Source organism: Sarcophilus harrisii, chromosome 1 (genome assembly GCF_902635505.1).
Source record: "Sarcophilus harrisii chromosome 1, mSarHar1.11, whole genome shotgun sequence".
Taxonomy (NCBI): domain Eukaryota; kingdom Metazoa; phylum Chordata; class Mammalia; order Dasyuromorphia; family Dasyuridae; genus Sarcophilus; species Sarcophilus harrisii.
In genome coordinates this window covers 490,811,069-490,838,315 of record NC_045426.1, presented here as the reverse complement: position 1 = coordinate 490,838,315, position 27,247 = coordinate 490,811,069, and the positions used below count along the sequence as shown (strand labels likewise).

The 27,247-nt window shown below is 37.0% G+C and overlaps 1 protein-coding gene across 4 annotated transcripts; it reads left to right on the top strand.

Moving 5' to 3' along the window:
• Positions 1-46: 46 nt before the first annotated feature.
• CABYR (calcium binding tyrosine phosphorylation regulated) lies at positions 47-20,402 on the top strand. Of its 4 annotated transcripts, none has more exons than XM_003759999.4 (6): positions 79-180; positions 1,785-1,887; positions 2,008-2,203; positions 2,314-2,367; positions 15,866-16,213; positions 19,624-20,401. In XM_003759999.4, exons 2-6 carry the CDS (start codon positions 1,861-1,863, stop codon positions 20,226-20,228), a joined length of 1,230 nt encoding a protein of 409 aa, XP_003760047.1. In that variant the 5' UTR covers positions 79-180; positions 1,785-1,860; the 3' UTR covers positions 20,229-20,401. The 4 variants fall into 4 exon arrangements, with proteins under 4 accessions (XP_003760048.1, XP_012396957.1, XP_003760047.1 ...); XM_012541501.3 differs by having other exon boundaries at positions 15,866-17,269; XM_003760000.4 differs by lacking the exon at positions 1,785-1,887 and having other exon boundaries at positions 47-180.
• Positions 20,403-27,247: the final 6,845 nt, after the last annotated feature.

Genomic DNA, 27,247 nt, shown 5'->3' with positions numbered 1-27,247 from the left:
CATTGGTGACGGGGCAGTCGGAGCCAGTGGACCGCGAGCCCATTGTGACAGTACTGACCTCTCACTGGGAGGCCCCGCCCCTGCTGGTATAAAAAGTCCGGCTTGCGTTGCGCCTCCTTACAGGAGCCGCCGGCAAGGGGGCAACGAGGAAACGCTTAGAGCGTAGCTGAGAAGGAAAAGGTGTGCGAGAGTCCGGAGAGAAAAGAAAGACTTAGAGCGGGCGGGGGACACTCCCTGCCCTCGGGGATGCGAGTGTCCCTTGGAGGCATGCGCCGTGCAGGCTTCGCAGGAGGGACGGGGCCGCTGGGGGGGACACCGGCGTGCCTTGGCCGGGAGGAAGGGATTGAGGCTTTGGGTGTGATGGGTGGGAAGTGTCCCCTTAGCACATGGGGGTGGCAGGGGCTGGGTGACTCGGGAGACGGCCCAGGAGGGGCCAGGACAAAGAAGCCGGCAAAATTACCGCCTGTCAGGGTTGGGGTTGGATGGGTCCAATGCTTTTATGTAGAAAAGGGATTAATGTAAAATAAGCGACTTCGAACAAAAAAAATACACTTGCAAAAAGAAAAACCAAACTAATTAACTAAATGGCTTTAAAAAAAAAAAAAAGTGAGACTAAAACAATCAAGACTCGGAAAAGGAATGGACTTTTTTGGGGCTTCTTTTCCCAGAAAAGCCTCATCTATAAAATACCTCCCAGGCAAATTTTTAGAAAGGTGGGGGAAAAAACAAATCTAGACCTGGGCTGAATACTAGTTTGTTGCTATTTTTGAATGTTTTCGGTTTTATTTGGTTTTTTGCTTTAAAAAAAAAAACAAAAAACTGAGTCATATAAGAAAGGCAAGATTTGGCATTTTTTTTTTTTTCACGTGAGAACTAAAATCTCACTATTTTTCCCGTTTTGTGTGTAAATTATACAGGGTCTTTGCTTTTGCCCGGTTCAGAGCAAAGAGCTAATTTAATGACATGAAACAATCCAAATAAATTTGCCAGTCCTCTGCTCTCCTCACCTTCACGCTCACCTTCCCCCTTGCCCCCCCCCCCCCCCAATGTTCTTAGGTCAGCTTTTTCTCCAAGCTGACTGATGAGAAAATTTTAAGATCTAACCCTAATAGTTTGTTGTCTATACATTGACCAAAAAGGGGTGGGGTGAGGCTGCTTTTTTTGTATGTCAAGAATTTTTTTTAAAGAACTTTTTAAATGTTATTTTGTTAAGTAACTCCATAGTTTTAAGAACCTTAAAATTTTTAAGGGTTAACCATCCTCCAAGGCCAGTATGAAAACCCTATTTCTAAGAGTAATGTGAAATTTGTTTTTAAATAGCTAGTATTTTTGCTATTTTCAAGATGCTCTGATATTAATGTCAGCAACATCTGCTTTTGTCATTAAGGAAGATAACACAGAAAAGGCTGTGGGTGGGGCTCACTAATATAGCCATAATAAGAATGGGGGAAAAGGAGAGGGGGAAAAATGTTAGGAAGGGAGGGAGTTTGGAAGGGGGAATCCGAAAAGGAAGGAAGAAAATATGGTATCAGTGACATGCTAATAATATGCCTGCTCTGCCAATAATACAAAAATGGGATTAATCTAACCCATAACAATACATTTACTGTGAAATAAGGAGGAAGTGACTCTTCATTCTTTTGGAGCCCTTTGTTGTGCTTGAGTAAGTTACTTTCCATGGTGGAGAATCACTTTATTCATACTGGCAAAGGTGAGAGATGATATTCCGGAATATTTTTTTAGAAGAAAAAAAAGAATTATTTACTGTTGCTTTTTTCACGTAGAAAACTACTTGTTTCAAGCCTTACCCTGCCTTTTCCTTATTTGAACCATCAGCAAGATCAACACATAAAACCAAAGATGAATGTCTACAAATTTGAAATGAAGGTAGTAATTATAATAGGAGGTTGATTCATTCATAGAAATTTCATTCATAGCATTTGGTCATAAGGTAGTATTATTTGTTCATAGAAAACACATTTATGACTTTATTTCTCTTTATTATAGCTGAGAGATTGTAATCAAATAACGTCAGCATCAGCACCATCGACCAAAATGATTGCTTCGAAACCCAGGCTTGTGGTTCCTTATGGCCTGAAGACTCTACTAGAAGGAGTTAGCAGAGCCATTCTCAAAACCAATCCAGGGAACATCACACAATTTGCAGCTCTTTATTTTAAAGAGCTTATTTTGTTCAGAGAAGGTTTGTTTCTTGCTTTTTAAATGTAAGCTTCTTTTAGTTATTAATTGGCAAACCCCAAAGCATGTGGTATAAGACACTAATCATCTTTTTCTTTTTTTTTTTTCCTTTAGCAAATTCTTCATTGGATATAAAAGACTTGGTTAAACAATTTCATCAGATCAAAGGTAAGAGAATTTTGCTTATTATGACTCCTAGATTTTTAATAGTGTAAATTATTTGCAATTACCCATTGTAACACACAGAATTTTTCAGTCCTTAAAAAAAAAATCACATTTTCAATTACACTTTTAAAAAAAATCTTTAGTGAGATAAAGAATTTAGATTTTAACCATTATTAAAGACCTAACAATATTTAAAAAACGTCCTTTTTTAAAAGGAGATTTGTGAAGGCGGGATGCTTTATTTAGCCCTTATACATTTTTTCCTATGATGAGTTAAATAAAAAGTCTATAAGAAAACCTTTTCAGGAATTTAAACTTGTTCAATAATTTTACTCTGAGTATTATTGGATTATCACTAACTTCAGTTCTTTGCAGATTGATATATTAGGGAACAAAAAGTCAGAACATTGGCAGAAATGAATATATTTCCTTATATAAGTGGAATGAAGGGGAATATTTTTTAGCATCCACAAATAGAAGCTGATTCAATATCAATGCCATTTTTTTTTTTGGCTTGATTGTCAGAGAAAAAAGATTCTTGAACTGATGTAAATTAACAAGATAAGGGGTTGTCACTTGATTTGCATAATTAAATCATGGCCAATTAATAAAAAAAAATACTTCAAGGCATGCATGGGTGATATTGGAGCTTTTTTTGTTTTGCTTTTTTTTTCAATTTTAAAAATATCTGAAGTAACGGGTTTAGCTGCCAATGATAGTACATAGGTTCTGATTTACAGGTTTGGCTTTCAGAAAGCTTTCTGAAAGCCTAGGATTTAACTCCTCTTTAACCTTTCCCAAACCTGTAAATTATTATGATAGAATTTTGGATAAGAGCATGTAGGGGACAGAAGGTAATTTGCAGAGATCAGTTTGTTAGGGATTAATATAATAGCCTAATGGAGAAATTTATGTTTTGGCTACTGTGAGGACAGAGTTGATTATATAATTATCAAGTAGTATTTTTAAAAAATATAATAGTAATATGTGCAATATATGCATTCACTTTTAAATCTGTATTACAAATAGTAAATAGCTCACATTTTGCAAAGTACTTATGTAATAAGCATTTAAGTGATTTATTGAATTTTGATCCTGAACACAAGTATATGTAATTAAGATGAGGAAAATAATTACAGCAACAATAATAGTAATAATAATGCTACATAAAAGTGCATGCTTTTAAAGTTTACAAAAATCACTTTTTTTTACAATATTATTATTTGGAAATTTACAGCTCAGGAAATTAGACCTTGATTTCTTCCAAGTACAGTTTTAGCTCCTTTTTTTTTAAAATAACTATTTTTTCATATCTGTCCATAGGCCTTCAGGGCCCCATGTAAACAGACCAATATGTATTAATACTGTTAAGTATAATTTACTGTAAGTGAGACCTAGGCCTAGTGTCTGAGGCATTTAAAGCCAGGTTCTTGACTCCCAAGTCCAGCCACCACATCTTGTAGTGTCAGTGTCAGTACATTTTGTACTGACTCTTAATTGAGTTGAAGAATAAGTAGTGTAGCCAGTGGTAGGGTAGTGCCTTTTAATTTAGATTACAGAGAATGGAATTTCTCCAGGAAAAAAAGCACTGAGCATCCCTTACCCCTCTATATAAGCTATATATATAAAAGCATCCCTTAACCCTCTATATAAGCTATATATGACATGTAAAGGTATACATTTATTTATATATGGGTGTTTAAGGCATATATCCTAGACAAAATTTGTTCACTAATTGATAGGAATACTGTAAAAACTTATTCATTAATTAATATGAACACTTACGTAAAAGTTTCATCTATGGCAAATATGTAAGGTTTAATTCCAAAGGATCAAAATACATTCCCAAATTTGTAAATACATTTCTAGGCCTTTGGGGGGGGTATTTTCTTTTGGGGAGCAATCATAGAGATAATTTGAATCAAATACTAGATCCTAGGAGTCAGATAGCCGAACCACTTGTATTAAACTCACCTGGATTTCAGTTTGAGGATATAGCATCCTCAGTCTAACCCCCAGGTCAGAAAAATTATTGTTTTGAAGCTAAGTGAAATAATTTTTTTTCAAAAAAATTATAAAGTTCAAATTTAGTCACAAATATAAATATCGACTTATGAATATTGATGACAACATATATATATATATATATACACATACATACATATATACACACACTCACACCCATACACACATACACATATTTCCTATCCCTGCTGCCTCTTTAAGTAAATTCTGCTCCATAACTTGCCTTGCTATTATTTACCTCCCACCACCCATAGATCCCTCCCTTGTCTTCCCTCACCCTGTGCTTCCCCATCTTCCCATCCCTCTTCCCTTAATACTTCATAGATTTTGGAAGTTGCTATACCCTTCATGGTATATATGTAGTATTGCCTATTGAACTCATTGCCTGTGAGCAGATTTTTTTCAGCCTTCTTCCCCTCCTCTAATGCCTCTGTCTGTTCTTCCTCTGCACCTCATTTGTATAATATGCTTTCTATTTTTACCTTTACTCTGCTAACCTTTCTTTTGAGCTACCCTATTGTTGATGTGAATCTTAAATATATAGTATACATTTTTCTATGTAAAAAATAAGCAATTTGTCCATGTTTAAACAATTTGCCCAATGTTAAGTCCCTTAAAATTAATCTTTCATGTTGACTCTCATATGTTAAATTTTCTGTTACGTTCAAGTTTGGTAGATAGAAAATCTTGAAAATCTGCAAGTTCGTTAAAGGGCCATTCTCGTTCAAAATTATAGATAATTTTGCTGGATATGATATTTTTGGCTACAGGCCTACTTCTTTTTAATGTCCATAGATGTGATTCTAGGACCCACATGTTGGTCTTTTATTGTAGTTGCTGATAAGTCTTGTAAATTCTAATTGTAGCTCTAGCATATTTGAATTTTTTTTTCTTGTTTCTTGCAAAATTTTCCCTTTGATCTGGGGGTTTCGAAATTTGGCAATAATGGGATTGGTGGATTTTTTCCTATTTCTACTTTCATGTTCTATCATTCCAGGACAATTTTCTTGAATTATTCCCTGCATTATTGTGTCAAGATTCTCTTTTTGGTCCCAGTTTTCTAGCAGTCCAATTATTCTTATGTTTTCTCTTCTTGATGTTTTCTAGATCTGTCATTTTTCTTATGAGATGTTTCCACATTCTATTTTGTTTTCTTATTCTTTATAATGTTTAGTTATTTCTTGGTCTCTCATAGCTTCATTGGCTTCTCCTTCTACAAATTCTCCCTGGCCAGGGAGCCATTTCACATTACTCTTTGGGGTAATTTTTTTTTTTTATACTAAAGTGTTCTCCTCTGAAAATGAACCTTGCCCCTTGGTCTTCCCTGTTTCTATGATATGTTTCAATGATGGGTATTTTTCTTCTTTGCCAATTCAATTTTTAAAATGAGAGTGTAAGCATCTTTAATTGTAGGGTATGGAAGACCAGAAACCCCAAACTTCACCCCTTTGCAAGTGCCTGCAACTAGCAACAACCCTTTCCCATTGCCTCTGCACTTAACTGAGTACTAGTTCCTTCTCACCTAATGCCACACCTCAGCAGCACAGCTGGGCCTGTTCTTCCCAATCAGCAGAGGTTCATTCACTCAATCTTCCCAGACTCAAACCCCAGTTTGACAGTCTGAGAGGTGAAAGTTTCTGTGGTTCCAGCTGAAGGCTGAAGCCACACCCAACTCATCCACTGTGTGTTCTCCCGATCTTGGGTTGTATCTGGAAAACCGACCTCTATTCTGCCCTAATTTGTCTTGTTTTTTCACCAGTCTGTTTGCTCTGAAGCACAAATTTATTCTATTTGTGGGGGAAATCAGGACAGCTTGAAATTTACCAACCTACTCCACCATCTTCTCAGAGTCATACTCTATGAAGAGCTTTTTAAAAAAAATTTTGACAGAGGAGTTGATCTTAAAAAAAAAAAAAAAAAATCATAGTTTATTGAACACCCTCCCCACCCCCAGCAAGTGAAAAGGACCTTGAGTTTTGTCTATTAGAAAAATCATTTTGATAAACTATAAGGAAGATTGGATTTTGTTGAGAATATTGGAGAATTCAAAAAATCAATTAGGTGGTCTATGAGCATACAAACTAGGTGTGAAAGGGGGAGTAATATTAATGACACTTTTAAGCACTTTAAAAACAGACATTATCTCATTAGGAGGTAACATTTGTGTACAATTCATTGATTGCTGTTGTCTATCAGCAATCCCTAGGGAAGCACTTGCCTTGAAAAAATTTTTTGATCAAGGTATACATGACATATCCCTGCAGTGCAAGTCAAGACTTTCTAAATCCTTTGATATCTGGGGCCTATTGGATGGATGACTTGTTTGTGACCTTTAATTAAAGAAAATGGGTTATGCACTGATAAGCAGACATTCAAAAATACTGTTTTGTTATTCAGCAGGATGGAGGGAGGATAAAAATAGAATTACCGTGGCATACCTAATGAGTTCTTTGTGTGTCAAACCGAAGAAGAAGGGATAGGTAAAACTTGGTAACAATTTTGGAATCTAAACTGGACCTGATCCTAGAAAGGATATGAACATTTGCCTGTGATGTACCTAGCTAAGTTTAGACTTGGGAAGACAGATTGAAGGGAGAAAAATCTTGTGGAAGGAGCAGGGGGTCCACAAGGCAATGCTTGAAAAGTTTTAAGGGGTCCACAAGGCAATGCTTGAAAAGTTTTAAGACTCCTAGTAGCAGAGTAAGGTCTAAAATGGGAAAAGATTACAAAGCCCTTAATTACCCTGATGGATAGGGGGAGAGAGCCTAGTTCCAATGATGAGTACGAGTATCAACATCTTCAGAAGTAGTGGTATTTCATGTCATGAAGTCTGCTACAAAGTTGTTGTGTTTTTGAAAGCAACAACATTGTATTTTCTGGTTCAATAAATTGTATTTGTGGGGGGAATCCAAAATTGAAAGTCCTTGGTTCTTCTTGGCAGAATCTTAGTGTATGCATGGATAGGATACTGCCAGGCTTGGAAATTAGGAATAACTTGGGTTCAAATCACTCCTCAGATTTTTTACTAGACTGGGTCAAATAACCTTGGAAGTCTTCACTTTATTTCTTTGGACCTGAGTTTCTTCCTTTAAAGTGAGGGAATTAATAGTTTATTTCATTCAAAGCTTCTAAATCTATGTAGGAGCAGTTTTGGAGTTGAAGAACTGGGTACTATTAATAAAAAAAACCTACCTTTAAGATTTCATCATCCTCTTTTGCAACTTTTGAAGTCCCCATATAATGCATGTTGTGTGAAGGAGAACTGATCCTCAAAGTAGATAGCCAAAATAAATACTGGTGAATCCCAGGAAACAATGTCATGGCCTTTCTTAAAGTGAGGCCATTGGTCACATAACTTGCCCCCTTGTCTATTTTGATTCTCTTGATTTGATATAAAAGCTAATTAATTTGCATGGTTGTTCTATGGAGAATAAGAGAATATTTTTCTAACTTAAAGATGAGTTAATTGAGTTATTCCTTTTTGATTAGCAGTGAAAACTTCGCATTTGTCCATCTTTGGGAGTTTGAGTAGACAAATAGCATACAAGATGCCATTGGGCATTGTTTGATGATTGGTATTTGACTGTGACTTGTAGGCAACCTTAGCTCACTCCAAAAGATATCTTGGTATTCAGAATGTGTAGATAGATTGTAGATGGGTCTGTGGAATGAAAGATGATGAAATTATTACATATGCATTATATATGCAAAAATAGCGTTTTGGTTCCAACTCAAATCTCAATCTGTAGCTCTGTCCACTGGTTGCTACTATCTTTATTTTTTAATAGAAAAAAACAAGGGTGTGCTTGTTTAATTAAGAATGTTGAAAGAACTAAAAAAAAGGCCTTCATTTGTCTACATATAAAAATATAAATAATCCACTTTGAGTTTGGGTATGAAAAGACATGTTTTGAACCTATTGAGAGAATTTATTTAGGCTATTTAATGGGATGGATGAACAAAGTTGTCTCCATAGTCATATCTATTACATACAGTGCCTTGTATTTATTTTTATATACATGGAGGTGCTTTGCTGCATAGAGAACTTTCCAAAGCCATGTATATCTTATTTGAATTTGATATCTTTGCTTTTTTTTAAACCATATACTTTTTAAAAAATCGGTATATTTTCAGAACTTGCTGTTGGGTTTATATGATTCAGATGTAGGCTGCTGTTAAAAAAAAATCTTTTAAAAGTCATAATTATGTTTTCCATAAGGTTGCCCCTAGTTGTGCAGCTGGAGTTTTATGAAGATTTCATAGAGATGATAGGCCACTGAAAATTATTTTGTTAGCTTATCTCAGCTTTGCCTATCTTTGGAAAAGCAAAAGCATACATTGCCATTATGATAGGCTACACTTTTTCATCAGCAGGGCTGAAGAGATGATCTTAGAAGTTTCTTTACAACTTTAACCTGTGGTACCATGATTATGCCTTGGGGCAACAAAACTTTTTGATGGAATTGTTTGCAGAATTCTCTTTTCACTAAATATTGGATGAGCTGGCTCTGAATAGAAATCCAGTTGTGCATATTTTTAGGCAATGGGTGTGGGAGGTTGGAGTGCATAGGAGCACCCAAAATTCAATCACAGTATCACCCTTCAGTCATACAACTTAATGTTGCAAATTTTTATCTTTTCCCCTAGTTCTGTTAGAACTAGTGTGCTTTGTTATGTCTGATACTGGGTGGTTTCCCCCTCCCCCCACCCCTTTTTAGTCTTTCTTTCCCTGTGATGGTTTTGACACATAGTAAAAGACACATGCTTGTCTTGGATGTAACCTTTGGATGAAATTTTGAATTTGGAATCTAGAGGTTTCATTAGATAGGGGTTAATCTTTTCAAGGTAACTCTTTAGTACAAATGAGAGTTGTATGTATTCATGTTTCTTAAAAAGAAACAAATATATTTTACATGAATTTATAAATCACTGACTTTTTTGAAACCTTAAGAAGGTGGATCATGCATGATTTTGGCTTCTATTCATTATCATGATATATGTAACTAAAAGCCAGAGGATTATTATGCATTTTTCCATTAGTGTATTTGTTTATGCTTTGAGGTTGGTGGAAAGATGCTTTGAACAGGTATATCAGGTATCTTTGACTGCCTTTGGTCAGTTGCACACATTGAATTTGTATTTTGTATTATGACACTGTGTGTGTATGGGGATTACAAAGAAAGCAAAAATAATCCTTGACCTCAAGAAACTAACATTCCAGAATAAAATGCAAAGTCCTCTGGTTTTTAATTATATGTATCATGATATACAGTATACACACATAATTTATTGATTATACATATATATGTTATATGTATAAAATTCTGATACATATTTATTTTCATGTTGTTTCCCATATTAAATTATGAAAATCAGGGAATTATCATTGCCTTTCTTTTTATTCCCAATGCTTAATATAGTTCCTGGCACATAATAGTGCTTAATAAATGCTCATTGACATTCTATTTGATCCTGAAAATAATAGAGCATTATTGGAAATATTTGTTAGAAGACCATAACATGGACAGGGCTACACTTTAGGAAAATCTAAAGTGAGTAGAGAGTTATGTGAGTAGAGAGTTAGACAAATGTTATAAAGGATACAAATGACAAGATTTTTAATGGATTTTTGGTTATGCAATGTAGAGGGCAGAGAGTGAGTTTTGTGTCCAAGATGACACTGAAGTTGTGAGCCTAGGACAATGGAATTTCCTAGAAGGTATTTGAAATTATTGTCAGTATAACTCCTTTCCTCTGCTGTTTTCTTGGTCTTTTGCCCTTGGAATTCTACTTCCTCTTGCTCCTTAGGCTTTATCAAATAAACTCTACTCTCAAACTGATCACCAAGCTTTTAAATTTCATCCATTCATTAAAAAATTACCATTAAGGGTCTTCTATTTATTCATAGCTTCTTTGATATAGGTGACAGGAATTTAAAAAATGAAAAATGACAAAAGTTCCTTTTGTTTCTTGCCCCTCAAGTATCTTTATAATTCTTCCCATATAGGTAAAGCATGATGTATTCACAGGTAACTGAAAGGGCAATCTCATTGCAATATATTTTCTGGGAATGTGAGGAACATGAGAAAACAGAATGGATAGCCAGGCATAGGTTTTGTCAATAAAAAGTTATAATTATTTTAAAAAAAAGAAAACAGAATGGAGAGTAGGGGGGAAATGGGAAGGTGGGTTGTAGAGGAGGAGAGGAATTAGTAGGGAAAAAACATTTTGCAAATTCTACGTGAGATGACTATGAGTTGCCTGTGTAAAGACTTGGAGGTAAATCCACATTAAGTAAATGAATGAAATTCTGAGGAATAAAGGGAAAAAGAACCCAAGAGGAAAATTTATGTTTAGCATTAAAGACAGAAAAAGACAGAAACTGAGTATGGTGGTGAAAAAGCCCTAAAAGCAAGCAACCCCAGTTGAACTTGGTCAGGGTGGATTGGTTCAATTGTATAGCTAGCCTTAAATTGTCAGGCTAAAATTTATATTTTATCCAAGAGGAATAATTTTATGTATTCACAGGAAATCAGTGAAAGTTTTGAATAAGTTTTGGGGGAAGAGTTCTGAAATAAGTAATATTATTTTGGTACCTGTGTGAAGGATAGATAAGAAAAGGAAGAGAGGACTGAGTCAGGGAGAACATTTTGGAGGTTCTTAGCCCATGTGAAAATTTTGGGGGAAATGAACTCCAAAAAAGCAGCTTTGTGAGCAAAGAGCTATATAAATGAGTTAAAGTAATTAAAGAATCCTGCTTTGGATTAAAGTATTTTAGACGTTTTGAACTTGCTGTTTTATTATCATTATTTTTCTTACTTTACTATATCTCTCACACATATATAAGCTGTCACCAAGATTCATCTGGTGTTTAAAGTTCTTCACAAGACTTTCAACACACACACACACACACACACACACACACACACACACACACAAACACACACACACACCTCTCCTTGCTGTCCTTGACAGCATCTCTCCCATTTTTATGTCTTGACATAGAAAACAGCTAGTCTCTTTTCGCCTAGAGGACCCATTAGCTTCTCTGGATTTCCTTCAAGACTCAGCTTAAATCCTATATGGGAGGAGGCTTTTTCTTGAGTTCCCTCTACCTGTACTCTCCTTGTATGATCTTAGGATAATTTCTTTCTCTGGAACTTAATTTCCTCATCTTGAAAATGAGGGAGGTATATCAGATGGCCTCTGATGTTTGCTCTAGCACTAAGAGCTGTGATTTCTATGATTTTATTTCTTATCTTTAAACATTTATAAAATAACCAATTCTTGTCAAATTTTAAATTTTTTCAATGGAAATTTTTACTACAATCAAATTTAATGAGATAGTCCAAAAATTCATGGGGCTTCAGAATGAATGAGCAGGTTCTTTACTTGCAGTAGACTGTTAAGTTGTGAGTTTCTCCCCCTCCCCCCAAAAAACATTTAAAACATTCAATTTGAAAAAAAGTATAAGAATGCCTCTTTTACATTTCCTCATAAAATTAAAGGATTAGATTAGATTATTTTAAAGCCCCTTCAAACCATAATTAGATAATATATTGTATGTTCACTAAAGTACATTGTGTGTTCAGTCTTATCCCAGCCTTGTAATATATAAAATTGTTGAGTTGGCTGCATAATTACTGAGGAATGAGGCAGAAAATAACAAAGCCTACTTTAGTGTTTTTCTTTTTACACATACCTTGAGAGTAGCACTTAAATTTAAAGGTTTATTATGTGTTTTATTATGTGTTTCAACTGATCAAATCAGTGTGCCTGATATTATTTTGTTTATTTTTTGAAAATATATTTATTTTTAACTTTCTTTTTAGATTTTGATTCCCCATTTAATGTTTCTTTCTCCAATTCAGTGTGCCTGATAGTATAATGATATTTATTTTTTGAAAATATATTTATTTTTTAACATTCTTTTTAGATTTTGATTCTCCTCTTCTATCTTCCTTGCACCACTCACTGAGAAGGCAATACATGTGATATCCATTACATATAAATTGTGCAAACATATTTTCATATTTGCCATATTGCAAACAAAATTATACTTCAGTTTGTACTTAGAGTTAATCATGTCTCTCTGTCTCTCTCTCCTTCTCTCTCTCTTTCTCGTCCGTCTCTCTCTCTCTGAATATATATAGCATTGATTATATTTTATTTATTGAGTTCTTTGAAATTGTCTTTGATTATTTATTGTTTAGAATAGAGGCAAACATTTGACAATTGTTCATCATTCTTACATTGCTGTTGCTTCTCAGTTCACTTTGCATCATTTCATTTAAGTCTTGCCATGTTGTTTTTTTCCTCGTAACTTTTAGTTTCAGAAGTAGTACTTCATCAAAGTGATATGCAATTTTGGCTGTAGCTGTTTTCACATTATTGTCATCCTAATTTGGCATTTTTATCTCTACTGACGTTGTAGTAGCTTTTTATTGTCATTTTTATTATCCTTTTTTCCTTCTGTTTCTTGACTGAAATTTAAGTTGGGCTCTGTTCCCCTGAGTAGGGGAGACACTGTCCCATCTACAAGTTTTTGAAGTTTCCAAGAAGGTGGTGTGATCTAGGAAGAGGGGTGTGTTCACGGTTTTCTTGGTCTGTCTTCTGAGTCTTTACCCAAAAGGGCTTCTGCTCCTCTTTAGCTTTAGCCTCAAGTACTATCCAATACTCTTCTTGGCCCCAGAACTGTGTCCTGTGACTGATCAGAGTCACCATAGCTTTCCTCTCTGCTCTGGACCTATAACTCTGAATTCTGTGTATGAGCAATATAGTTAATACCAACTGTACCCAATACCAACAATGGACCCTCTGCCAAGCGTGCCCTCCCCACCTTTACAATCTCTGGACTAAGAGTACCTATATTCTATCTGGAGCATTTTCCTAGATACTGGGAAGTTTTATGTAAGGGTAATTTAGAAGTAGAAAGAAAAAAATTGAGAACCCTTGGTTTTCAAGAGCTCTTACTCTTAATAGGTATTAGAATAAAGTTGACTTTAAACTGTTAACATTTTCTTGGGTCCTGGATAAAATGTGTTAGATGTAACAATTTCTGGTTTTGTGGAAAACAGACAAATTTGACAAGCAGAAACTACTTACAAATTACTGAACAAACATCAAAGGATTGCACAACTCAATCCAAGTTATTTATTGAATATAATAGCAGAGCTCTCCTAGCATACTGTAGATAGTAGCCAATTGGCCTATACAGAAAAGAGGTTAGATTTAATTGGGGGTGGGGTTGAAAGCATGGAAGATTTGCTGTTTTTCTTCTTGTTTTAGTAAGGAACAATTCATATGAATTATTATGTAGTTTTCTGTGAGTTGTCTGTGAAAGGATGGGGGTGCTAGGAAAGTTCATGATATCAGGAAGGGAATTGCCTATAAGCGCAGATGGGAATATGATGTTCTTTCCGCGTAACTTTTATTTGGACTCAAAAAGAAGATGAGTGTTCTTGACTTCCAGACCTCTCCTTCTATCTACTGTGCCCCACAACTTGCATATTTGGGCACAATTTGGGGTTTTATTTCCTTATAAGATTTCTACCATTTTGGAATTGTGAATGAATCCAGCCATTCTGGAGAGCAATTTGGAACTATGCTCAAAAGTTATCAAACTGTGCATACCCTTTCACCCAGAAGTGTTTCTTCTGGGCTTATATCCCAAAGAGATTTTTTTTCTTTTTTTTAATAGCCTTTTATTTACAAGTTATATGTATGGATAATTTTACAGCATTGACAATTGCCAAACCTTTTGTTCCAATTTTTCCCCTCCTTCTGTTCCAATTTTTCCCCTCCTTCCCCCCACCCCCTCCCCCAGATGGCAGGATGACCAGTAGATGTTAAATATATTAAAGTATAAATTAGATACACAATAAGTATACATGAACAAACTGTTATTTTGCTGTACTAAAAGAATCGGACTCTGAAATATTGTACAATTAGCCTGTGAAGGAAATCCAAAATGCAGGCAGGCATAAATATAGGGATTGGGAATTCAATGTAATGGTTCTTAGTCTCTTTTCAGCTACAGCTGGTTCAGTTCATTACTGCTCCATTGGAACTGATTTGGTTCATCTCATTGCTGAGGATGGCCAGGTCCATCAGAACTGGTCATCATATAGTATTGTTGTTGAAATATATAATGATCACCTGGCCCTGCTCGTTTCACTCAGCATCAGGTCGTGTAAGTCTCTCCAGGCCTCTCTAAAATCATCCTGTTGGTCATTTCTTACCAAACAATAATATTCCATAATATTCATATACCACAATTTATTCAGCCATTCTCCAATTGATGGGCATCTACTCAGTTTCCAGTTTCTGGCCACTACAAAGAGGGTTGCCACAAACATTCTTGCACATACAGGTCCCTTTCCCTTCTTTATGATCTCCAAAGAGATCTTAAAAAAAGAGAAAGGGACCCACATGTGCAAAAATGTTTGTGGCAACCCTCTTTGTAGAGGCAAAAAACTGAAAACTGATTGGATGCCCATCAGTTGGAGAATGGCTAAATAAGTTAGAATGTTATGGAATATTATTGTTCTGTAAGAAACGATCAGCAGGATTTCAGAAAAAGCCTGGAGGGACTTACATGAACTGATGCTGAACGAAATGAGCATAACTCAGGATTTCAGCAACAAGATTAATATGTAATGATCAATTCTGATCGCCATAGCTCTTCTCAGAAATGAGGTGATTGAGACCAGTTCCAATGATCTTGATGATGAGAATCATCTACGCTTAGAGAAGTGTGAGAACTGAGAGTGGATCACAACATAGAATTTTCACTTCTTTTGTTGTTTGCTTGAATTTTATTTTCTTTCTCATTTTTCCCTTTTTGATCTGATTCCTCTTGTGCAGCAAGATAATTGTGTAAATACATATGTCTACCTTGGATTTACATATATTTTTACCATGTTTAACATATTTTGGATTATTTGTCATGTAGGAGATATGGGGAGAAATTGGAATAGAAGGTTTTGCAAGGGTATATAGTGAAAAATTATCCTTGCATATGTTTTAAAAATAAAAAGCTTCAATAAAATTTTTCTACCATTTTATACCTCCATGTGAAAATGTATATGTATGAATATAAATATAAAAGTCAATATAGCAAGCAGATATTTGCCTCTCAAGAATTAGAGATGTTATCTCAGAGTGCTTTATTAAGGTGTTATATAGAAATGTAAATGGTTATTATGTCTTAACTACTAAATAAGTATTTTAGAAGCAGGAATGAGGAACAACAGAAAAATGCCCCATTGGATACTAGTTAATTCAGTTGTCCTAAGAGATGGCGAGACTCTTTGGAAATCCATGTGATGTTTGATGAAGACCACAAAAGTTCTATTACACCATGAATGAAGTTTTAATGGTCTTGGGGGGTGGGGGGGGAGGTGAGGAAGCACAGCGCCCACCCTCTGGCTTCCTCTTCTAACTCTCCTGCCATTGTTGTTTTCTGTTTCTGTAGTAGAGAAATGGTCAGAAGGAACAGCACAGAAGAAAGCAGAGTGTGCCAAAGAGCAAGAAACAAAAACTCTGTTTTGTGATGAACCCAGACAGAAAGAGAAGTCCACGGACACAGAGGAGGACAACATGACGGGCCCGTTGTTTAGCAATAAAACGACCCAGTTCCCATCAGTTCACACTGAACTCACCGAGGCCGAAGAGATAACTGAGTCAGTGAGTGAGCCCTCTCCCAAAGCATCCACCCCTAAGGTATCCACCCCACCATCCTCGCCATCTCCACTGGCAGCTGCTTCACCTGAATTCGCCTACGTCCCAGCCGACCCAGCACAGCTAGCTGCCCAGATGTTAGGTAACGTTTCATCTGTTCATTCTGAAGTGTTAATGGTGGATGTGGCAACAAGTATGCATTCTCTGCCCAATATGTACGTGTCCCTAGAGGCTGTTGAAGACCCAGGTTCCTCGGCCCGCCTTTCAGATATAACGCCTCAGCTTCTGAGTCAGACATCCATTCGTGTAGAGTTAGGTTCCAAAGAAACTAAGGCTGAAACGTCCTCGGCTTCCTCAGTCCCCTTGCAGGGTGAACAAGACCTTCCTGCTCACGATCAAGCTCCTGACGTCCCTTTCCAGGCTGATAATGAAATAAGATCATCCATTCAATATATTTCACCTGAATTGAATGAGCCTGAGACCGAAGGAGCAGCTTTTGTAGAGCAAATATCGGAGCACATAATAATCCCTTTTGATGAACCATCAGAAGGCCAAATTCAGATAGATCGAAAGACAACCTCCATGGTGTCTGCAAAATCCATAGGCTCTAACCAAGAGGGGACCTCTGCAGGGTCTCTGAGGTCAGAGGCCTCTGCAAAGTCTCTCTCTACAAAATCTGTGCACACTGCTGGAGGGTCTATAAAATCTGTGCACACTGCTGCAGGGTCTATAAAATCCCTGGAAATTGAGGGGTCTCTAAAATCCTTGCATACTGAGGGGTCTACAAAATCCTTGCGCACTGCTGAAGGATCTCTAAAATCCGTGCATACTGAGGGGTCTGTAAAATCTGTGCACACTGCTGATGGGTCTGTAAAATCCCTGCATGTTGAGGGTTCTGTTAAATCTGTGCATACTGAGGGTTCTGCAAAATCTGTTCATACTGAGGGGTCTAAAAAATCCGTGCACACTGAGGGTTCTGTAAAATCTGTACACGCTGAAGGTTCTGCAAAATCTGTGCGTGCTGAAGGGTCTGCAAAATCCATTCACTCTGCATCCCCGGAGGAAATCACAAATGTCAGTTCTGGGGGAACTCCAAAATCAGTACACTCTGCAGCTAGCGCCCCAAAAGGTGAAAAGGATGCGCCAGAAGGGGAAGTCGAAGGGGAAGCAGCGCCTGAAGAAGGTTTGGTGCCTCAAGGTAAGAAAAACAGATATTTGTACAAAATTTATATTACAGGTTGACATATGGTTTTAGCTTGCTATAGTGTGTCTGGTTCATAAGGTCTTTAACTTCCATTGTGTATTTTAAATGTCAATTCCTTTTAAATGCCTTGTTATGGTTTGAAATTTGACATTCATAGGAGTGAAGATTTTAAAAATTGAATCTAGGAAATATACCGGTTTTCGAAAACCTTGCTCTGCAAATTTGTGGGGCTCATCAAGTTTATAAAACACAAAAACTGAATGGAGGGTGTGCTTGTTATCATCAGTTTGAAATTTCTCACTTCTGTGAAAGTAAAATATCTTTGATTGCAATGCATTTACATAGGTGGTGACATTTAAATCTCCTCTTCAAAAATAGGGGGGAAATGGTGGTGTGTTCAACTGCTTTAGCACTGGGTCAGGAGAATTCTGCATCTGGGTTGGAGGAACTGGGGCAGGCATTAAGTTCCTCCCTTGTCCTCCCCCTTACACTTGGGAAGATTTCTGCAGCTTAGTAAGCAGCATAACAGTTGGATGGAGAGAGGGAAAGTTGGGGCAAGCTTTGAATTGTTGGAGACATCACAGATGACTTTGGTGACTAAAAGGACAGCCAAGTTCTTGTTCAAAGATTGATAACATGATTCAGGTGACTAGGCTGATGATCTTTGCCTCTCCTGAGGTATACTAATATCTAGCTTGTTTTCTCAGTTGCCAAATCATTTCTCATGTTGTCTCCATCACATTCCTCATGTGCACTGATTTGCCCTTCATCTCCATCCAGCTTTATAAGGAGGTGATTTGCATTTCCTTAGCAGGACAGTTGCAGAAGTCCTTGGAATTTTTCCTCAGGGAAGGGACGTGCATGATCCAATCCCCCCATTCCCTTCTGCAGAATCTCTCCCAACCTGGGCTCCTAAAGGAGCCAAGTGTGACTAGGAAAGTGTTAGCAAAGCAGGTTTTTAGAAAAAAATATCAAATTCTGTTTGGCAATGTGAAAAGGGGTTCAGTACCGATGCAAAAGCAGAGCACGGTGCTGGGGTTTGTAGCATGTGGGACGGTCATTAGACTTGTGGCATTAGGCAGCACTTCCATCCCAAGTTCCTGTCTTCAAATGCTTAAGTATTTTTGAAGGAGAAAAAAAATGTTCTTACTTTTGAGCTGCCATTATTTGGCCAGGTTTTGTGGTCATCAGCTGTAAGAGGATATTTTTACTCATTGAGATTGAGCTATCAGAATATCCAGCACTTTAAAAAAAAATGAGATTTATCTCGTGTTTTCCTAGGACTCTGATAATTCAAACTGTTTTGTTGTTTAAAAGGAAGACCTGGCTTGTGTGCATATATGATTTAAAACTTAACAAAAGATCAGTTGAAAACATGTCCTTGACTGTTGAAAACATCATTCTCAGCATGTGCATAATGGGGCTTTTCCTTTACTGAAGGAAGGCTGCACTGGGGGGCTAAAAATCCCTGGTGTGGGGCTAAAGATGAAGTCGGCACATCAAGTAAAGCAAAACACTGGTTTACCTTCCCTTTTGGACGCATCGAGTCCACTTTCTCCTTCCCCTGTTCTGGGACTCAGTTTCCCAAGACAGCACATGTCTCCTCTAGGCAAACCAGAATTGACACGATAGGCCCTGACGGGGCAGTAGAGATATCTGCCCATCCTCTGGTGGGACCTTAGCAGATTGTTTTACTGCCTCTCTGGAGCTATCATCTCAAGCCCTGCCTTTGCTGCTGGAGGTGCTCTCTGGGGCACTGAGTCCGAGAGCACGGGTCATTTCATACGGAGTGGCGTAGAAATGGGGAGAATCTGGGTGCCAGTGGAGCCAGAATTTTTGTTCTGTTGTTTGGTAAAAGCGTCTGAAATATAGCCTCCAGTGCTGACTTCCTCCAGTGAGGAAATCGTCATTCTGCAGATGCAATAATGGCACTAATGTTGTTTTCATTAGCTCAGCACCCTTCTCAGCTGATATTTTTGTAAAGCTGAATTTAATGATCAGTGTCCTGTCTGAGGACTCTGCAGAAGCCATGTCTGAAGTTTGCTTAAGCACAAAGGAAACAGGAACTTGGAATAAAAGGGGCCTCCTTAGCCACAACCCTCATGTCCCTGCTACTTCCTATGAGCCCCAGTGCTGTTCTCCTTTTTCAACTGTGCAAAACTCCTCCTTTTTTTCTTCATGTTACCAAATACAATTCTTGTAGCTCTCTCTATAGCATGCTTTATGGCACAATAGCGTTATCACTTGTTGATATGTTAAAAAAAAATTTGCCAAGACATTTCTGTGCATAGCGCTTGATACAGAGACCAAACCTTTAATGCCTGCAAATTGTTTTTTGTTTTTTATAGCGATAGCAGCAAGTGAAGCAGGACAACCACCACCATATTCTAACATGTGGACCCTTTATTGTCTTACTGATATGAACCAACAAAGCCGCCCATCACCGCCACCTGCACCCGGGCCTTTTTCCCAAGCAACCCTCTATCTATCTAATGCTAAGGATCCACAGTTTCTGCAGCATCCACCGAAAGTTACTTCTCCAACTTATGTGATGATGGACGACTCCAAGAGGACCGGTGCCCCACCTTTTATTTTAGTAGGCTCAAATGTTCAGGAAACACAGGAGTGGAAACCTCTTCCTGGACATGCTGTTATTTCACAGCCAGATCCCTCAAAGAGATATACTGCAGTCCAAGTTCCCATAGCTGTTCCTACAGAACAGCAGAAATTCCAGAAACATACCCCCGCCCCCCAGAATGGTAGTTCTCCTCCAAATGGACAAGATCCCGCCAGGCCACAAAGCCCAGTTTTTCTTTCTGTTGCTATACCAATAGAAGAAGCAGCCAAAAAGGGGTCAGGATCTGGTGACAAACGGGCTCCCTTTGCAGGAAGTTACGGTATTGCTGGAGAAATTACCGTGACTACTGCTCACCTTCGCAGAACAGATACTTAAAATGGTAGATAAATTTCCCTGCCAATAGGGTATGATTTTTTGGAGGAAGTCTGGAAATCTTAACATTGAGCTTCAGAATCTTGATTTGTTTCATCTAGAGAGTGACTTTTTTAAAAAAAAAAAAGAAAAAAGAAAATTAAATTGAATTGAGTCAAGTTAATGTGTGATGAGTTGGGATATATTCTTAACTTGTTCTATTCATTTGTCTGTCCAAACTTCCTCATTGCCAATTGATATTAAATATACCCCTCAGGTGCATATGAGGCCTGCAGCAAGGAACTCAGTACATAAAATAAGAGACAATCCAATAATGCACAATGATCAAGTTATAACATGGCTCCTATTTCCAAGAAGCATATTGAGTGGGATAATCCACTTGAAACACTTTGAAAACAAGACAAAAATACAGGCTGCCACTTGAAAAGGGGAGGGGGGTATTATGATGAAAGTGAAAGGGGAAATCTGCATGGGTAATAGAGAAGCTTTGATGTAGTATGAAAGATTTAGTTGACCCTTGAAAGGTGGGTAAAAATATGGGCAGGTTGGGTTGAAATTAGGATGAACAAAGCCACAAAATAGGAAGATTTTTTTTTTGGGGGGGGAAGGATAAGTAAACCAGCCTGACAGAGCAGGGTGCTTCTATTTGAAAACAGTAAGAGAATAGTGAGTGTCCAATAGGAAAAGAGGCCAGATGATAGGGTCTTGAAAATATAGGCTTGAATATAAATTGAAGAGTTTGGACTTGTTTTTTGAGTGGGGAGGGAGTATAGTAATGAAAGTAAATTTTAGGAAGATAATCTAATCTGGCAGCAACATGATTTGGACATGGGAAGAGGGATAACCCTGGGAAAGATGAGATTGGAAAGGAAGGAAACACACTTTCAAGAGAAAAGATAAAGGAGTCATGTTATACAGGACTTAAGATGAGCAAAAGCAGAAGAATGGGGAAAAGTCCAAGGTCAAGATTTTGAGCCTGGGAGAATGATACAGGCATATAATAAAAATAGCAGCTCACTTATGTGATGCTGAAAGAGAAGCATTTTCCTCATATTAATCCTGTGGCATAGAGATTTGTTTTATTAATGGGATTGAAAAGGGTATAGGGTTTGAACCCCCAGCACACACTCTTCACTGAATCATATTGCCCCTCAAAATAGCAAAATTGGGAAAGTAGTTGGTATTGTGTTTTGGTAGAGAGTTGGGGAGTTTGAGGAAATCTGTGAAAATGAAAATGCCTAATATAAGAATGACTAGAGCTACAGATCTGCATAAAAAGACAACTGTAGTTGAAAGGATGGGGGAGATAAATATTGTGAAGAGCTGGGGGAAATACAAAGAGTGTATATAATAAAGGGCTTAAGAGAGTGAGACTTAGGGAAGGTTGGGAGGAGAGTGGAGGAGTCAGACATGGTATTACAGAAACTAAGGGAGAGAAGGAGAAAGTGTTTCTCCTTAAATTAAATCTTGTTAGATTTGGGCCATCATTCCACACTGAGAAGATCTTAGATCTTGATTATCCAGTTCATTCTATTGGCTTTTCCCCTTCCTCCTTGGCATGTTTGTCAAAATTGCAGACATCAATATGAATAAAAAGATTACAGAACCAACTCCAATATGGGTTCAAGTCAAAGCTTCAGCTTTATTCTAACTAGCTGGGTAACCTTGAACTAAGTGGCTTAAACTCACTACTACATTCTCACATCATCCCCACTTCTAAACTTATTGCTTTGGAGGCAAACCCATCCTTCCAGTCTGGTTCAGATGCTCAAAACTAGATGTCATCCTCAATTCACTAGCTTTCTCCTCCTGCCTAGATGTCATCCTCAATTCACTAGCTTTCTCCTCCTGCCTCCCTCGATATCCACCTGTCGGCAAGGCCTTCCTTGATTCCACCTTCATGATATCTGAATTCATCCTCTTCTCTGATAACATCGCCATCCTGGTGCAGGCCCTCATCTCTTCTCACATCTATACTGCTACAAGTGGTTGATCTGCCTGAAAGTGATTTTCCTAAAATGCAGTTCTGACCATATCAGCATACCCCACCCCTTTCCACACTCCCAAGTCAAACTCTAGTGGCTCCTCTTTACCTCCAGGATCAAATACAAGATCTTCTGGTATTCAAAGCCCTTTATATCCTAATCTCCTTACCTTTTTGCTCTCACTCCGTGGAGCCCCCCACATACTATTTTGGTCTAGTGATATTAATCTCCCTACTGTTCCTCTGGAGAAAAAGACAAGTCACCTCTCAGCTCTAGGCATTTTTCTAGCTTGTCCCTCATTCTTGAAATTTTCTTCCTCATCCCTTTTCTTGGCTTCCATAATTTCTTTCAAGCCCAAGCTAAATTCCTACCGCAGGAAGATAAGCTTTCCTGCCTTCCAAGCCTGACGGTTTGTGCACTGTGCTCTCTAGCTGGCCCTCTACTAACCAAGCCAGGTTAATATACCACTTCTTTTGCAAATTGTCTGCCCTCCTCCCAGGGAATTGCAAATTTCTGACTTATATTTTCTTTTCTGGGGGGAATAGTGGATTTCATTATTTCTACTTCATTCTGTGGAACACAGGATACTGCTTTCATCTCAAGAGGAGCCAGGTCCAGTCTGAATGGGAAGAGCTTCAGGTTCCTATAGAGTTCTAGTGAGAGAGAGCTTTTTAATTCCTTCCATTTATTCTATCCTCCAATATTGTATGTGTAACTTAGTCTTTGATTCATGTCTTTGGTTTTCTCTTTGATTCAACTGTTTCATCTTGTCAATGATGCAGCTGGTAAACCAATGAGAAAGCATTTGAGTTTTTTCTCCTAATCTGCTGAGGAGATGAACTTAGGTTTATATAGCCTATAGATGCCCACAATTGCTTATGTATTATGTCTTCCTACTACTCTTTGGGTGACCTGCCACTGTGAGTGTAGTTTACTACAAACAATAGTTAGCTATGATAACTGGAAGAATATTATTGCAAATATAAGTTCCTTGTTTCAGAGAGACATTTGGAATCAGTAACTCAATTTCCCAAATGCAATGCAACCTATTGTTCTACTAAATTCTGGGTCTAATTCATTGTCCAACTGCAATAATTGTCCAAGATATTCTGATGGATTGCCTGTCCAAAACTAACTGCATTTTATAAAAAAAAAAAAAAAAAACCAAAAAAAAAACAAAAAAACATTCTTCATCTAGTCTTTTCTCAACAGGATGAAAAATGTTTTGAATGATTTTCGAGATCTCTGAGAAGGCTCAGTGCCTTCTCTGGTGTTGTTTTGGGAATCAGTACCAAGTCATTGACAAAGAGGGAGGGCTTAACTAGATGTATATAGGATGCCATTTTTCAATTGGAACTCTGATAGACTATGTCCTTCACGACAATGACAAATACTTTTGATAAGAATGTTTGCATGTTTTATGCCTTAACTGATGACAAAAGGGTTTATTTCTGTTGTTACATCTTTCAAGGAGTCTTGTATAATTTTAAAATATGCATGCGATATAGTTTTGGAAGACAGCCTTTTGTATTAGCAAATTAAAATAGCCTCCTTACTTTTTTTTAAGAGCTGATAGCTTTAGTGGCTATAACGGCTTCTATTCGCTTGATTTTTCAGACTTCTACTTTAAAGATGATAGTTTGTCACAATGTCATTTGTAAGAATTTGTCTATTCCCTTTTTATTGCCTTCCTTAAGAATGTCCTTTATGCCTGCAGGTGGTTCTTACTGTCTGGAATACTTAATAGTAATTTTTAGCTCTTCCCTTTTTGGTAATAAGATGGTGTAATTTTTTGAAAGGCTTGATTAGATACTCTTAACTTTTAGGTTTGGTAATTGATCCTTCAACTTCCTCACAGTTTTGGATCATCATTCAGCATGGATTTCCTCTGTTCTTGCTCTAGTCCAATTTTTTTTCCCTTTTAAAAATTTTCAGTGCCATTTTGACTTTCTTATGTAGCATATTGGGGAGTGTTATTTCAAAGTCCTAATTTGCTCACTGACTGAGCAAATAGGTTGTTATAGAAATATTGACAGGTTTTCTCCCCACCATCTTTTTTTCATTATCCTCTCACCTATTATGATCATCACTCAGCATAGATTTCCTCTGTTCTTGTTCTAGTCCAGTTTTTTTTTTCCTTTTAAAAAAATTTTGTGCCATTTTGACTTTCTTATATAGCATATGAGGGAGTATGATTTCAGAGTCCAAATATAGAGGCTTCACTGTCACTGACTGAGCAAATAGGTTATTATAGAAATATTGACAAAAGAGTTGAAATTCTAAATTGATGTTGCATGTGACTGATATGCCTTTCTAGCTATCAGACATCAAGTGCTTTATGGCTAAGATGATTTATTTGGTTAAGCCTTCAGAAATATTGTGATAATCTGTTTCAATATCTGTTCTTTTATCAATTTCATACTTTCAGTGTCATTCATCAATTTCATTTTAAATTGTTCTAAAATCAGTAAGTCTGTATACAGTTTGAAAACTGTCATCAGCAACTTATCCTTTCTTGTTTGTCATTGGCTGAAGTCATTAAATGTTAACGCATTAAGTTAGGCTCATTTTTGAAAGGCTTATCTAGCTAGTAGTTTGTGGAATTTTTCTCCATGGATGCATAATCTATAATCTTTATGTCTTTTAACAAGTCTTTGTTCTGAGCAATGCAATATGGATAACCAAACATCTACTGACTACTTGTTGCTTATAGATTTATATTAAAACCAGCTCCAATGTTTTTTGTTTGCTTTTCCAAAGAGAACCTGAGAACCAACACTTCCATTTAGTTTTTTAATTCACCTTCTGGGCTTCTTTATTGTGAGAATGTTAATAGTGACACGACCCATTTCTGTTATTGATCAGGTATCACATTTAAATTCCAAACAGTTAATTTTCTTTATAATGATTTAAAAACTCTAGAATTTTTAGCACTTTCTGCTGTCCCTTTGATGTTATGGGCCAGAAGAAACAAGGTACTAAGTACAATTGATAGAAACAATGCTTGTGTTTCACAACCTATAGAGAGCTCATACAAGCAAGAAGTATTTAAATACTCATTGGAGTTCACATGTTTGGGAGATTTCAGGGTTTAGTATGAGATATCCGAATTCACACCCCCCTTAATCCCTGCCTCCAGAAGGAGTCACCTTTGGGAGATCCTATCTCCCAGTCTCTTAGCTTCGGGTGACTTACTTCGGAACATTGACCATAACAGCAGCAGTAGGGCTGGTCACATAGGACTAAAGACTATAGTTATCTTGTTTCACGGATTGTTGTGGCCAAAGATGTCATCGGTGGACATCCTAACAGAAAGTTTCTTGACCCTTAGATGAGCTGGTTTTGGGAAAAGAGTCTGCCTGTTTTAAGGACTGTTCCTGTGCATTAAGATGACTTAGTCATTAAATTTGTGGTTCAATGCCTAGAAAGTCCACAGAAGCCTCTTTCCCTTGTCTCGTATGAATAATTAGTGAAGGCCATTTCAGTGAAGTGGAAGTTCTGACAGATTTTACCAAGTTGGAAAGACTTTAAATATGAACCCATGATGAAACGTATCACCTGAAATATTATCTAGCCAAGTTAGGAGAGGTTTATTACTGGAATTTTGCTTACCAGATGATGAATTATCTCAATCACAGTAAATCACAAATTTTGCATACAAAGATGAAGAGATACACTTTGTATCAATAGAAGGAATTCCTATTATCAGTGAGTACAGTGAGTACTGTAGAAGTGGTACAGTAGAACGAGTACTCCAGGTTTAGGATGTGACAGCCTGAGTGGGACAATCTGGCAAGTCTCTGAATCCTGTATCATTTTACTTGTATGTGAAGCTGAGGTCTTGGCCCAAATGATATCTGAAGTCCTTTCCTGCTCAAAAACTGCTTCAGTTTGTGATGCTTTTCATTCTGCTCCAGTAGGAATTCTAGTTAGAAACTTTTGTTTTAGTTCCAATGCCTTTATTAAGGAGACAGCTTATATTAATGGCAACATAACCAAGGTATTATGCTGAAGAAACTGTTTCGGAGATGTCATTGACAAAGCACAATCACAGTGAAAACAAGACATATGCTAGAAAATCAGGATGATTCTGAGAGATGAAATTACTGGGTTTAGTATTAGCATGGGTCACACTGTTCTTAATCTGTGGTAACCTTAGGAAAGAGGAATAGGGAGACTCATATAGGCACCTTATTTTTAAAGTGAAAGGATAATTCATAATAGACATATTCAAAATGAATATCAATGTCCAAACTTTAAAGTTCCATAAATCAGGGTCTATGGGATATTTCTTAAAATGTAAGATCTTATTAAAATAGGCAAATAACCTATTCTTAGAGAGGGGAAAAGGCATTTTTATGGGTTTGAGGCTTTAATTATTTAGAGGGTTCAAAGTGAAGCTTGGCTTTTACTGTGAACTTTACTATAGTATATCCTGAAAAGTTTTACCAAGATTCTTTTAGAAGGTCTATAACACTTTTTAAACATAGTTGAAGACATTGTATTTGTTTCCCAATCTTCATTTTAAGGAAAACTCCATTTATTCCTATGTTCTCTGGTGTTCTTAATAGGGTTTTTTGCATTTTGTCAAATGATTTTTTCTCTATCTACTGGTATAATTATTTGATTTCTGTCATAATCAATTTTAGTTTTCCTAATATTGAAACAGCCCTGCATTCCTGGTATAACTGTACTTGGTGTATAATCCTGGAGATAAATCACTGTAATCTCTTTGCCTAATATTTTAGTTAAGATTTTTGCATCAATATTTATTAGGGAAATTGATTTATTATAATTTTTCTGTTTTGACCCCATCTGGTTTAGGTATTAGCATCATACCTGTGTCATAAAAGGAATTTGGCAGGTCTCCTTTCCCCCCCGTTTTCCCACATAATTTGTATAGTATTGGAATTGTTCTTTAAGTGTTTGGTAGAATTCTCTATCTGGCCCTGGAGATTTTTACCTTAGGGTGTTAATAGCTTGTTCAATTTCTTCTTTTTTTCTTTTTTCCCTAAAATGGAGCTATTTAAGTAATTT

Bases quoted from the DNA above. Each gene is read 5' to 3' on its own strand.
- CABYR (XM_012541501.3), top strand. From the start codon at position 1,861: ATGAATGTCTACAAATTTGAAATGAAG. The intron at 2,204-2,313 runs GTTTGTTTCTTG...TTTTTCCTTTAG, and splicing joins GCTTATTTTGTTCAGAGAAG to CAAATTCTTCATTGGATATA. The intron at 2,368-15,865 runs GTAAGAGAATTT...CTGTTTCTGTAG, and splicing joins ACAATTTCATCAGATCAAAG to TAGAGAAATGGTCAGAAGGA.